The sequence below is a fragment of the Acytostelium subglobosum genome (genome assembly GCF_000787575.1).
Source record: "Acytostelium subglobosum LB1 DNA, scaffold: scaffold10, whole genome shotgun sequence".
In the NCBI taxonomy this organism is placed as follows: domain Eukaryota; phylum Evosea; class Eumycetozoa; order Acytosteliales; family Acytosteliaceae; genus Acytostelium; species Acytostelium subglobosum.
In genome coordinates this window covers 946,468-960,808 of record NW_012236523.1, presented here as the reverse complement: position 1 = coordinate 960,808, position 14,341 = coordinate 946,468, and the positions used below count along the sequence as shown (strand labels likewise).

At 46.0% G+C, this 14,341-nt stretch overlaps 4 protein-coding genes across 4 annotated transcripts; 3 read left to right on the top strand and 1 right to left on the bottom strand.

The window, feature by feature from the left end:
- Positions 1-1,018: 1,018 nt before the first annotated feature.
- SAMD00019534_058090 (hypothetical protein) lies at positions 1,019-3,551 on the bottom strand (the record flags this gene model as incomplete). The annotated part of the gene is made up of 6 exons (XM_012899300.1): positions 1,019-1,668; positions 1,738-1,929; positions 2,015-2,711; positions 2,776-3,024; positions 3,102-3,417; positions 3,499-3,551. The coding sequence occupies 6 exons, from the start codon at positions 3,549-3,551 to the stop codon at positions 1,019-1,021; spliced, it is 2,157 nt and encodes a 718-aa protein (XP_012754754.1).
- Positions 3,552-4,254: 703 nt separating this feature from the next.
- Positions 4,255-5,439, top strand: SAMD00019534_058080 (hypothetical protein; the record flags this gene model as incomplete). The annotated part of the gene is made up of 1 exon (XM_012899299.1): positions 4,255-5,439. The coding sequence occupies one exon, from the start codon at positions 4,255-4,257 to the stop codon at positions 5,437-5,439; it is 1,185 nt and encodes a 394-aa protein (XP_012754753.1).
- A 470-nt stretch (positions 5,440-5,909) lies between these two features.
- On the top strand, positions 5,910-7,566 carry SAMD00019534_058070 (hypothetical protein; the record flags this gene model as incomplete). The annotated part of the gene is made up of 2 exons (XM_012899298.1): positions 5,910-6,398; positions 6,907-7,566. Coding segments are annotated over 2 exons (1,149 nt in total), but the record flags the coding sequence as incomplete, so codon positions are not given.
- A 533-nt stretch (positions 7,567-8,099) lies between these two features.
- Positions 8,100-13,667, top strand: SAMD00019534_058060 (hypothetical protein; the record flags this gene model as incomplete). Its single annotated transcript, XM_012899297.1, has 4 exons — positions 8,100-8,237; positions 8,315-8,512; positions 8,585-13,066; positions 13,143-13,667. 4 exons carry the CDS (start codon positions 8,100-8,102, stop codon positions 13,665-13,667), a joined length of 5,343 nt encoding a protein of 1,780 aa, XP_012754751.1.
- Positions 13,668-14,341: the final 674 nt, after the last annotated feature.

Genomic DNA, 14,341 nt, shown 5'->3' with positions numbered 1-14,341 from the left:
ATTGACTTCATTGGTCAATCTAAAGTCATTGACATTCGATTCATCTTGTAGATGGAATCAATCAATTGATACCAATCCATGGCTATCATCGAGATTAGAGACTATAGTCTTTGGAAACTCATTCAATCATCCAATCTCAATGCTACCATACAGTCTAACTGATCTAACACTTGGAGAGGACTACAAACATACCATCCACGGACCATTTCTCAATCATCTTACACTTGGATCATCTACTCCAACATTCAGCTCAACACCATATACCTACTTAACATCACTATCACTGACATGCCGAGTTCATTCAGACATCCTCTCAAACTTAACTTCCTATTCATTCCCATCATTACTCAATCTTCGGATTGACTCATTCATCGACACCTCCAAACCTCCTTCACATCTCTCCATTAATCTACCATCTACTTTAACATCATTGACTACGATGCACAATGTATACTACTGTCTACCAAATGGACTTGAGGAGCTCAGGTTGACATTCGACAAGACATCCCTTCATCATACCTACATCAATGGAATGATCCCATCATCAGTGACATCACTCACTTTATCCAACTATCCCAAATCACTTCAGCTCTACGACATACCTCAATCATTGACATCTTTGACACTCAAGGATTATATACATAACTTGGACTTTAGTATATTAGAGACATTGACGAGATTGGATTTATCATGCTCTGGATATCTGGCGAGACGATCAGAAGGATTCACAAGTAGATCATGGAATCTAGATCAACTACCATCTACAATCAATCAATTATTATTATCAATTGATGGTATTATATCATTCAAACTACATCGTATATCAAGTACTTTGTTCCTACATCTCACTGATGATCTAAGACACTCTGGCTTCATCGACATCACTCTGGCTCGAACATTGTTTGGACAAACCCTTGACGAGTTGGTCAATGAACTCAAGAAGAGTGTCTCCACCTCCAACGTGAACAATGAACGATCATGTAATATAATGTAATAATGTAATCAATCAATCGATTGATCAGTCGTTTATGTTGTACTCCTTGTTATCGATATCTTCGTCTTGTTGTTGAACTATGCCACTGCCCTTCTTCTTGTTGAAGAATCTGTTGGATAGTACATCCAACCAACTCTTCTTTGAATAGTACTGACTGGCTGCTTTGGACCAGTTATCCGAGCTGGCCGTGGTGAAGTCGGCGTCGCCACCGACCTCCGCCTTGCTGGGTGGCACTGGTATGCCGCCAGCACCACCTGCGCGCTTTGGATTGATCTCCTGACTCCAAGGCACTTCGGACATGTCGAATGCGTGATAGGTGAGCGAGTTCTGTACGTGTTCGTTCTCCACGCGGAATGACGCCCAGGTGAATCGACGAATGAGCTCGACCGTCGCCAGGATCGTCACAAACAGCTCGTTGTTGATGCCAATATTGAACTGAAGTGGAGTGATCGTGAGTGTCCATGCAAAGCGCAGGAAGAAGTCACTGATGATTGCGTAGTAGTAGACCCACAAGTGCTTCTTGTAGATCAAGTGTTTCCTGAGCATTGGTCTCGGTGACTTCAGCCACATCAGTCTCCAATCTACAAACACATCCCAAACGTACATATACAATGTAGCCAACACGAAGCATACACACCATAACACTCTTCCAGGTGTCCATGGTTCTGGATAATCTGATTGATTCATTGAATGAATGAGTGAGTTATTGATCGAGTGAGCGAGTGATGGAGTTATGTACATACTTTGGTAGTTTCCATTCAATGCAGAGAATAGGACGACGGTGAAACCAAAGGCATACTTTCCAGTGTTGCCTAGATGTATCTTGTTCCTTGTGGCCTTGTATAATAGCATACATTGCATCAGACGCCACAACAATGGTAGTCCAGAGATGATTGGCAATGCAATAGCATTAACATGATTACATCTTGCTCCAACTATATTCCAATGATTGATTGATTGAACGAGTGAGTGAGTATGATTGATTGAGCGTATGAATGAACGAATGAAGAACTAACTTACAATTCTCCTTCCAATCACCTGTGATATAATAACATGCAGTATACTCCCAATCGAATATGGTCTTGACCATGGAGGTGAGTACATCACCGAGGAAGAGTGCACGGAATTTGATACTGCCAAATGGTGTGATCATGACGTTGCCAAGGATGGTGAACAACATCAGACGTGACTTGCGATGGAACAGACGGAAGGGGAAAAAGACCACGAGCAGGAAGAAGATGACCAGCGCCAGCGGGTACACCTGCGCCGGGATGCCCAGATGGGAGAAGTTGCCAAGGATGGTGCCGCAGAACAGCATCCACGTGAAGATCCAGATGCCCGTCAGCACGGACGCCGTCTTGAAGATCCTGGTCGGGTCGACCGTTGTGCGCGGGTCAAAGCCAAAGATCAGTATGTGGTTGACGCGCTGCTTCTCCCACACGTAGACGTTGACGCCCCACAGCCACACTGCCAGGATGGGCAGTCCGACGCCACGGAATATCGGCACGACCGAGATGAATCGGTCCCAATCCGGATTGCCAACCATCGGACCATTGACAAACAATATAATTATCAATGCCAGACTTGTGAATATACTTCCAATCGCCAGTCCAAGCTTCATCATATGCCAGCTCGCAGTATTCGAGCTGGACACTGGCCTCAGCACCATCTTTGCCTTCTCTATCTTGTCTATTTTGAATAGTTTACAATACAGCAGCTGATTGAATGGAGTGAGTAGGTGGGACCTTGAGTCACTGGTCATGGACGGGATGAACACCTACCTCTACATCATGCTTCATGTTCTTCCATGTCTTGTCAGAGTGGAATCGTTCGTGTGCCAGGTCGGCCATGTAGCTCTCTTGAAAGTTTCCCGTCGATGAGAAACGATCAAACTTCTTGAGTATCTTCTGGAAGCCTGTATAGTTCAATGTGACATAGTTCTCAAGCATTGTCAATGCCTTGTACAACTCGAGGAATGCTCTCCTAATATCCTTTAACAACTTTGGATTCGGTGTCTTGTCCTTTAGTATCTATTTTTGTTTGAATGATTGATTGATTGATTGAGTTAGCAGTGAGGAGTGGACATTGAATGATGGCCTGGACATACCATGGATGCATGTTCGGTCAACTTGTTGTAATGTTGGATCAAGTCCTTCTCCTTTAGGATGTAGAATGAGTTGACTTTGTTCTTCTCTTCGTCCAACTTGGCGATAAATAGTCGCTCCCTCTCCTCCGGTGATGGTTGAGCATGTGTAACACTCCTCATTCCAATAGTATCTGGTACACCACTACCAGGCAGACTCAACATTGATGATGATGTTGAAGATGGTGCTGGAATATCATTGCTTGCATGTCCACCAAGTAGAGGTTGATTCTCATCATTGATATCAACTACTTGTGATGATGATGATGCTTGTTGTTGACTTTGAAGTTGTGGAGACTGTGCAGATGGTACAGCATATAAGAATCTCAAATACTTCTTTAACTTGCTATAAGAGATATACCTTGTGCGCCACTCCGACACACACTCATAACGAAGTTGTTTACCAAACTTCATTATTTATTTGTTTGGTTGCTATTGATGTATATTATTTGTTTGTTATATATCTCTAAGTTGTATAAACACTAACTGTATACTTGTACCTCTCAACTCATCATTCACTCTCTCATTCTTTATCTCCAGAGTTGAACAAACAAACAACCAAGAGGTGTGTGCAGACGACCAAAGTCATCGGGTGATAGTGTGTGTGGGGTTGGGGAGCTCATTCAAGTTCGTGCAAGACTGAGCTTGTTTGCAGCACCCACCAGATCTTATCAATTTTCAGAACTTCATTCTATCCTCTCAATCCTTTGCTTGACATTCTTCAATGAATGAATGACCAGCCAACCTGGTTATAGAGATACAGATAGTATTCATTCATTCAATCATTCAATCAATCAAACATATATACATACATATATAACAAATACTTATAATGAATAAGCAGATTATTACAACTACTAAAGATACGAATGAGTCAAATATACAACAACAACAAACACAACATATTGTATTGGAGGAAGAACAATATGTAGACTCATTGTCACGTATTATACAGAGGGATTACTTCCCAGATCTACCAAACTTAAAGAGTCAATTACAATGGATGGATGCTGTTGAATCAAATGATGTACAAAGAATGCAATCACTTCAATTACAATCAATTAGAAGAGCAACAACATCTGTCAGGTATCCACTTGGCAACAACAGTTCTCAATCAATGGCAACACCATCAATCAATCAATCATTCGATACTCCATCATCAACATCAACATCATCCTCAACATTTGATACACCATCATCAAACATCAACACGATCCCAACAACGAAGTCCATCAAGAAACAACAACAACAAGATGATGATATAACGAATGGAGTTAGATTGGATCAGTTCGTGGCCAACTATACAAGTGAGGATGATCATAGTTTTAATGAGATACAGGTTAAACAGATGCAAGAACATCAGAGGAAACATAAGTGGATGGAGGATAGAACTCAGAGATTGAATAATACATTGATGTTGGAGAATGGAGGATCCGAAGGAAAGAGTGGACCAGACACATGGAAACATACTGTGATCAATAAGTTGATGTATTATCCACAGGGTCAGTCAGTGTCCGAGCCCAGTCCAGGCATATCAATGCCGCCCAAAGAGATAGTACGCGAGAATACAAGGATATCAATCGATCTCTCATCATCATCGTCAACAATCAAGGAGTCGAACGAGATACCATTCAATCAATTATCAATCCCTGAACAACTGGCTCTTATACAAAGATTGGAACGTGAGGGCAAGTCAATCGATCAATATATATCGTCGATGGGCTTCGTGTCCACGCCCCAGGCAACACCAATGAGCAGTCTTGGAGACGAATCCCCAATGATGACTTGGGGCCGCATCGATGGAACACCATTGTTGCTGCCAGAGAATCCAATCTCCACGCCATTGGACATCAGTGGGTCCGCCCGCGGATCATTCAAGATACCACAGACGCCAGCAAGGGAGAGGCTGGCATATCAGATGGCCGACAAGGCCAACAACAATTCGAAAAAGGTTCCCAAGAAGCCTGTGCCATCGCCGCTGCGACAAGGACTGGCGACGTCCAAAGGTGCGCTCGAGTCATTGTCACCTGCCGCACAAAAGTTGATATCAATGCGAACACCAAATCGAGGCGGACAATCACCTCTCTTGGCCAAGGACCAACAACTACGTCAAAGCTACCGCACACCAACAACACCAACATCCAAGACCAACAACATAACCGGAACACCCAAGCCTAAGGGAGTAGTGACGCCACTGCTCAAGACAACACCCTCAGCGCCATCCCTGTCGACTCCCAGTCGTCCAACCCCAGCTGCTGCAGCCACAGGATCAATCACCGACAACCTACTAAACTTTGGATGATCCTAGCAAAGAACTCGTCCACATCCATAGTTGGTCAATCTACATAAGTCCACCACCCTGACCTGCCCCCCCCTTTTTCAAACGGTCGGTATCATGTGACCTCAAAGTCGACACACGAGCCCTTTTGGTCCATGCCCAATGTACGAGCCACCCCAAAAAACTTTTCCGATTGGTCCTCTCTCGTGGTGAGGCCCAATCACCCAATCAAACGTGCGAGGTCTATGGTCTTATCTACACAAAGGACCGACTTCGTCCACAGTCCACCCTGTTTCTTGGCCTTTTGCAGATTGTCGTTCAGCGGAGATTATCATCACATCATTCATTCGATTGGACGGTCCAATGTCCTGTGAGCTCATGAATGTGTAAGTCCTCGACCATCATGTGGACCCTGAGGTCCTACATTCATTCATGCCTCACATCAAAATCCCATCTATTATAATATATATATATACATCATAGAGAGATAGAGAATGAATACATACACATTGATCGCAGTTGTGATCATAGTTTATCTTATTTTAGATTTTATTTATAAGATTAGGAGATTGACAAAGGATGATGCGCCAGGTCCAATGCCATTGCCATTGATTGGTAATCTACATCAAGTGGGTCCTTCTCCACATATTGGTATGGCCAAACTAACAGAGAAGTTTGGACATGTTATGAGAATATGGCTTGGAGATAATTATCATATAATCGTTTCGGACCCTGCAATTGTTCGCGAGATGGTAGTTCGCAATCAGGACAACTTCACCAATCGTATACAATCACCTAGTCTCGAGATCATGAGCAAGGGATACCTCAACATGGTAGTTGGTCGTGATGAGCATTGGTCACACATCCGAAAGCTCGTCTCCAACTCCTTCACCAAGACCAAGTTGCGATCATTCAGCAGTGCTATCGAAGAGCAAGGTGACCACCTCATCACCAAGTTGAGGCAATTCGAGAAGGATAACCAACCAGTATGTACTCCGGAGTTGATCCTGGAACTATTCCAGCCCCAGCCCCCACCCCTCACACTCACACTTACCCAATCAATCAATCAAACATAGTTCTACCCAAGGAATTATTTAAAGAAGATGGCGGCAAATGTTATATTCAGAGTGATGTTCTCGGATCAGATGCCTTATGATGAGGATGCGAATGAGGGCAAGATGCAGAGGTTGTTCGTGCCAGTGGATATTTGTATGAAACAATTGAGTGCAGGCAAGATTGGTGATTGTCTAAACATACTCAAGCCACTATATCGCATGCAACTCAAACTATTTGGAACTGCCATGGACCGTGTATTCCAGATCACTGAAGAGATCTACAACGAGCATGTCGAGACCCTTGATCCGAATAAGTATGATCATACCCCCTTGGGGCCATCCCAATCACTCCAACTCGCTCACACTCACTTGATCAATCACTGGAACCATCCAATCACACTCAAACTCACTCACACACTCAATCAATCAATCATTTAGCCCAAGAGATATTATGGATAGTTTGATCATTGATGCCAAGGGCGAACTTAAGGACTCGGTGATCATGGTCGGCGTTGACTTTATTATTGCAGGAACAGAGACGAGCGCATCGACGATTGAGATGTTCATGATGTATATGATCAATCATCCAGATATACAGGCAAAGGTCGCAAGCGAGTTGGCCAGCGCAGTGGGTCCAGGCAACCGTGTGACCTTTTCTCATCGTCCACACGTGCCCTACACAGTGGCCGTGATCAACGAGGTGATGAGGATCAGGCCCGTGGTGGCCTTGGCGCCACGCGAGTGCAAGGAGGCATGCATGCTCGGTGGAAAGTACTATGTGCCCGCTGGCACACAGCTGTTCGTCAACCAAAAGGCGATGAACTTCCATCCTGATCATTGGGATCAGCCAGAGAAGTTCAACCCGGAACGATTCCTACTCAACGACAAGTACAAAGATGTATTCCTGCCATTCAGTGCTGGACCACGTAACTGTGTTGGAATGAACCTTGCCATTGAAGAAGTCTTTGTCGGCTGTGCCAACATCCTACACAACTTCATCCTGTCATCCTCCAACAACCAACCCATCCACGAAGAAGAAGTCTTTGGTCTAACCATCATGCCAATTCCATTCCAAGTATGTGTTAATAGTCGTTATGCCAAGTAGTTGTAATGTAATGTAATACATATATACATAATAAACCTAGGTTGTGACACAATATCCAATCAATCAATCATTCAATCAAACTGATGTATTGATGGATGACAGTTGGAATAACGGTTGATTCGAAATTCAAATTTGAAGTGAACAACCCCCACACACTTCAACTCACTTTCATTCTCACACACTTTATCTCTTCATTCACATTCATTCAATCATTCATTCAATCATTCACCTTGCAATGTTGATTGGTGTTGTGTGTCATCAACCTTAGCAACAACATATATAGATCTTACTCTGACATCATCATCAGAATCATCCATCACACGCACACTCAATCAATCAATCAAACACATCCAATGATGGACCAATCAACTCACAAACAACAACATAATATTAGTAGTACAGATACAACTACAAATACTACTACTTCAACTACAACTTCTACAACAGCACCAACTCAAACAGGATCATCACATCTGAGAAGGAAGGATGGAGGTTGTGACCAAGCTGACTATTTAGACGAGTCGATGATCGCTCGCACCAAGGACATCTATAATGCACTTTGCAGCAACCTTGACTATGATGCACTACTACAGTCACCAAAGACCCTTTCAATCTTTATCGGCCAGCTGATACAGTTATACGAGGATACACTTGGTAGGAATGTGAGTTATCCTAATTCACTCATTCATTCAATCAATTGATCAATCACTTACGATCAATCAATCAATCAATCAAACAGGTACCCAATAGACCACGTCATACAAAGCTACCGAGCAAGTTATTCAAAGACTATACAGTTGATGGACCATTATATCAGATATTGAGTTGTGCGATCTCCTTCAAGCGGAACAACTCCATTGCTCAGTTTGACTTCAAGTCATCATCGACACATCAGAAGAACATCGAGTTGATCGCGACGATCGAGCAACAGCTGAAAGTATGTGATCACATCACTCACTCAATCAATTGTCTCAAACACATACTCACTCAATCAAACTTACAACATTAGAAGTTGAATGTACTTCAGCCACATAGAGTATATTTGAATCCAGAGGTACCTGGCATTACTTTGCTATCGACACAGATCAATGCATTGGGAGGACAGGTCGTGGCCACACGCCAAGAGGCAACACATATAATCGAGAAGGGCGCAACGAATAGTGGCAACAGTGGCGACGACACAGAGTACCTGAGGACTATACAGCACAAGGATAACCTCAGCCTGGTGCACTTTTGGTACTATCCCGACTCGTACGACACTTGGGTGCCAAGCACAGAGGTCGATGGCGAGGACCCCGAGCCCGAGGAGGCACACCAGGGTGCGTGGGTCGTCACCTCTCGCTGGGCAGTCGACTCTTACCTCTTTAATGAATGGATGAATGAGTTGGATTATGACTTAGATGACGATAACAACAACAACACAAGTGTTCAATCAACGATTGCGAGCGACAAGAGGAGTACTGGACAGACCACACCAACTGCCAAGGCGACGACGACGACACAGGAGGGCGCAGACGACATTGACTTCAACACGACACCTACTTCGGACAAGCCATCGCTCAAAAGGTTGTCCCGCAACAGTTCGCCAAAGGTTCAATCCAAATCACCAAGCACAACGTCGGCGACCAACTCATCGTCGTCATCTCCATTGTTGAAGCGCACGACTATAGACGACTCGGCAATGATGCAACCCGACGAGCCGATTACACATGTAAATGAATCAATCAAGCGACCCGCCAGCCAGCAGGGTGGCGCCACGCCTCTGAAAAAACAGAGGAAGGATGAGCCTACAGTTGTTGACACGACAACCGCAATGGAGGGGGTCGTCACGGCAACCGCCACCTCCACATCTACCGTCACCAGCACTCCCCCGCTGCAACGGCTCGACAATCCCCACCTCCAGCCCTTTCCACTCCCGCCACAACCATCAGGTATCATCAGCAAGCCTTTGCCAAACTTCCCTCCCACGCCCAACGTACAGACGGTGGGCTCGCCCAACAAGGTCTTGTCGCCAACGCCCATGTCCATCATGATACCAACCATGCACACACCAGGCCACATGACCACGACGCTGTTCATGAAGACACCCACTACATCCCTGTCCACGCCCTCGGCATCCAACCGCTCGTCATCCTCCCGCTCTTCATCATCTCGCAGCTCTGCATCCAAGGAGACGGCGCAAGTCGTGCCCCTGGTCCTAGCCAACATCTCCCACATGCCTCCCGTCCATGATCGTTACTCTACCACCACGGCCACTCCATCATCAGCAACAACCACATCTACTACTACCGCAGCGGCATCATCATCATCGTCCGCATCACCATCTCAGGATGCAGCTGTATCATCACCATCAACAGTCGACCCGACTTCGACCACAACAACTACAACCACGACAACGACAACCACAACGACTAATGACAGCGCAAAGACAACACCACGACCCCCTCCAAGGACTCAATGCGCGTGGTTCGATCAATCAGAGATACACAACATTGAGCGCAATCAAATGAGACAATACTTCAATGAGTCCACACCAGACAGGTCGATGCAGCGCTACAAGGAGTACCGCGACAGCATGATCAACATGTATCAGAAGAGCCAGTATCAGTACTTGTCGCTCACAAACGTTGCACGAGCAATGGACATTGATGCCAGCGCACTGATCAGAGTGCACAGCTTCCTGGAACACTGGGGACTGATCAACAGTCTGACCAACCCCGACAGTATCGTGTGCGTGCCACTGCCAAACCCTGCGCTGCCCGAGCAGATGCAGCCCCTGTTTGATCAGGTCGCCAACGAGAAACGCGACAAGGAGCTGGAGATCAAGGCGCGAGCGGAGCTCAAGGCCAAGAGAAGGGAGGAACGAGAGGCCAGGAAGGCCAAGAAGGCAAGAGGAGAGGATGTTGAGATGAGCGAGGAGGCTGATGCCAAGAAGGACGACGAGCCCACCGAAGAACAGGGCGATGATCAAAAGGACAAGGATAAGGAGGATGAAGGCCACAAGGAGGAGGATGAAGCCAACCTCGAGAAGGATACATCGGTTGACAAGGACATATCAGTTGACAAGGACACAGACATATCGGTAGACAAGGAGAAGGACAACGTCGACTCAATCGAAACATCCGAGGAGATCAAAGATACAGACAAGACAGGAGAGGCCGCTGAAGTTGATGCTACTACCCAAGATCAAGTCAAAGACAACGTGGACAATGTGGACAACATGGACAACGACAAGGTGATGGCTGAAGAGGAGAAGGAGATCGAGGTGGATAAGGAGGCCGAGGTGGAGCACACCAATGGCACAGAGAAAGTGGCTGATTCTGAGGAAGCAAAGACAGTCGAAAGCGAACCACCTATCGAGAGCATGCCCAGCGACAATGACAAGGACAACGCGACCAGCTCAAACATCAACATCATCCCTGATACAATGGAAGTGGAGAATATCGAGAAATCCACAGACACTGAGATGCTGGAAGACAAGGCCGAGGACATAGTCGAGGACAAGGTTGAGGACAAGGTTGAGGACAAGGTAGTGGACAAGGTTGAGGACAATATCGAGGACAAGGTTGAGGATAAGGTAGAGGACAAGGTCGAGGACAAGGTCGAGGACAAGGTCGAGGACAAGATCGTGGAGAAGGTGGAGGACAAGGCCGAGGACAAGATCGTGGAGGAACCAGCTCAATCAGAGACCAACCAGAAGGAGGTTGAGACCCAAGTCAGCTCTACATCTTTGCCACAAGACCAAACCATGGCAGACGATCAACCAACATCATCATCTATCCAGCAAGATGAAGAAAAGGGGCATGTACCAGACCAGGTGAAGGAGCAGGAGCAAGAGAAGGAACAGACCAAGGACAAAGCCTCAATAGACAACATCCTCAATCAGGTGGATGAACGAATCCCAACACCGCCCCCTACCAGCAGTAATACAGAGCCCAAGGAACCTCTGGAGGAGGTTCCAGCACAAATCACTCCAGCTCCAGCTCCAGACACTATATCCAAAGAACCAGAGAATGTTATGGATGTGTCCGCTATTGTTGACAAGGAACCATCCCCTACAACACAACTACCAGCTGAGAGCAACACAACAACATCAATTGAGGATGGCGAAGTCGTCGAGAAGGAAAAGGAGATGGATAACAAAGACAACAACAACAACGACCTCGACAACAAAGAGGAGGAAGGCGAGGTCGTAGAGAAGGACGACACGGCAACGAAAGACAAGGAGCCCGAGCCAGCAACCGGCAAGACCACGGCCAGCAAGACAATGACCTTGGACGAGGACGACGATATGAATGTGAAAAGGGAGGAGGATGAGGACGAAGTTGAGAATGAGATCGAGAATGAGAACGAGATCAACTTGGAGAACGATACAGCCGTGGCGGACGAGTCAGAGACATCGATGATGAAGGATGACGACCTGCCTCAGGACAGCAAGAAGGAGCCAGGCGCAGTGGGCGAGGTGTTCGACTACAACGACCCGATGAACAGGATGACCTACACTCTCTACCCCAACAAGAAGAATGTGTTTGGTCTGCCGCAGCCCGTGACTGTCCACACGTGCACCAGCTGCCACAAGGACTGCAACACGCTGCGCTACTTCCTCGTCAACAAGCCTGTTTTCAACGACTATGGCAACCTACCGCCCGACTTCTCCACGATGGAGCTGTGCGCCAGTTGCTTCACAAATGGCGAGTATCCATCATATTGCCAGACTTCCGATTTCAGTCGCTTTGAACAGAGTGTCACGCTGGACAACCCCGAGTTGTGGACCGACCAGGAGCTGCTACGTCTACTCGAGGCAATCGAAGTGTTTGGCGACAACTGGGCGGATGTGGCTGAGTTTGTCAAGACCAAGTCCAAGGACCAGTGTCTGCTACAGTTCCTCCGCATACCCATCGAGGACGTCTACATGGAGGAGAGCATCAATCATCTTGCCAACAAGAATCTGGCCCTACCATTAGAGCCAACTCCAGCACCAGCCTCAGCTCAATCACAAACAGACAACATGGAGGATGTTCAGGAGAATGATCATGTCAACAACAACAAAGATGAGGATATGAACGAACAACAGGAGGAGGATGATGATGATGAGGAGGAAGTGGTGGTCAAGCCTACATTGCCCCCCAATGCCATCAACACTTTCTCACAAGCCCAGAACCCTCTGATGGTTCTCCTCGCTCTATTGTCCAATTCAGTCAGTCCTATAGTAGCTTCGGCTGCTGCCAAGGCTGCATTCGAATGGATTGAGAGCAATCCCGATCCACCACCAAGTACTGATAACGAACAAGAATCAACAACACAGACCAAGTCAACAACAACAACAACAACCGATACACCATCAATAACAGTCACTTCACCAACACCAACATTAGCATCCCCAATCACAACCTCAACGAGTACAACATCAACGACTCAATCAACGATAACCAAAACAAGAATACAAAATGCATCAAATGCTGCTCTCCTTGCAGCATCCACCAAGGCCAAGGTAAGTCCAGCACTCAATCCTCCATGGTCCAACCCGCGCTCACTCACTAACTCAATCAATCACTCACAACACTTAGGCACTTATAAACAATGAAGAGAGAGAGATACAATCACTCATGTTGAAGATCATCAATGTACAGACGAGAAAGTTGGAACTGAAGCTAAAGTGCTACACAGACATCGAGGACAACCTGGAGAAGGACAAGGAGGCTTTGGAAAAGGTCAAGCAAAAGAACTTTGGAATGGCCGCCACCAAGCAGTTGCCAGTGGCCACACAGATTGTTGCAAGCACGACGATGATGCCAATGTCTGCACCAGCTCCGGCACCAGTACCATCACCATCCCAAGCGTCAGTGACAATGACATCACCATCATCACAGCCAATGCCAATGCCAATGGCGTCGCCAACCCAAGCCATTCCACAAACGACAGCTGCTGCACAGTCCCCAGCAATATCAGCTATGCCAACCACTCCCACTGTACAAGCAGCCACTCCGCCAACTGCTGTAGCCGCTGCACTTCCCATTGGCCAAGACCCAAGCAAGTCAAGTCCAACCTTCACCCAAGATAACAGTACAGCCGCCGCCACTACATCCACATGATGATTGGATTGATTGACGACAATAAACAACTCTCCTACTTCATATTGTACAAACATCCACTGGACTTAACTGTTTATTCATTCATTCGTTCATTCATTTGGGAACAACCAACTTGAAAGTCTGTTGCCGTCTATCAAGCCTTGTTGAGAACAGATACCATCATCTCTATATTCCAACCATTGATTATCTGATGGAGGTGATATAGATTGAGCTGAATGGTATAATAGTAATAGACCAGGTTGTGGTATTCTGACGATTGGTGAAGTTGATTGATTGATTACTACCTTTGATGATGGTTGTGACACATCCGATGGTATTGATTGAAAGATTAATGATTGAGTAGATGATTGTGTTACTACCATTATAGTTTAGTTTAGTTTAGAATGTTATGGACTCTATCAATATTCAACAAACAAGGACAACAACTAGGATCAATCAATCATCAGCTGACATTGGACTGGATATATCTGTGTGATCAAAGACGACACACACTCACACTGATCAATCATCTTCACACTGATGATATACCTTGCTCACTCACTCAATCACTCACTGAACACACACCTGTCTCGTCTTGAGTGCATCTTGATTATCATCTGAACTAAACCTGCTGTGATCAATCCACATCGCTTACCAGTGTCAGCTGACAAAGGTTGATATCGAATGAATGAATG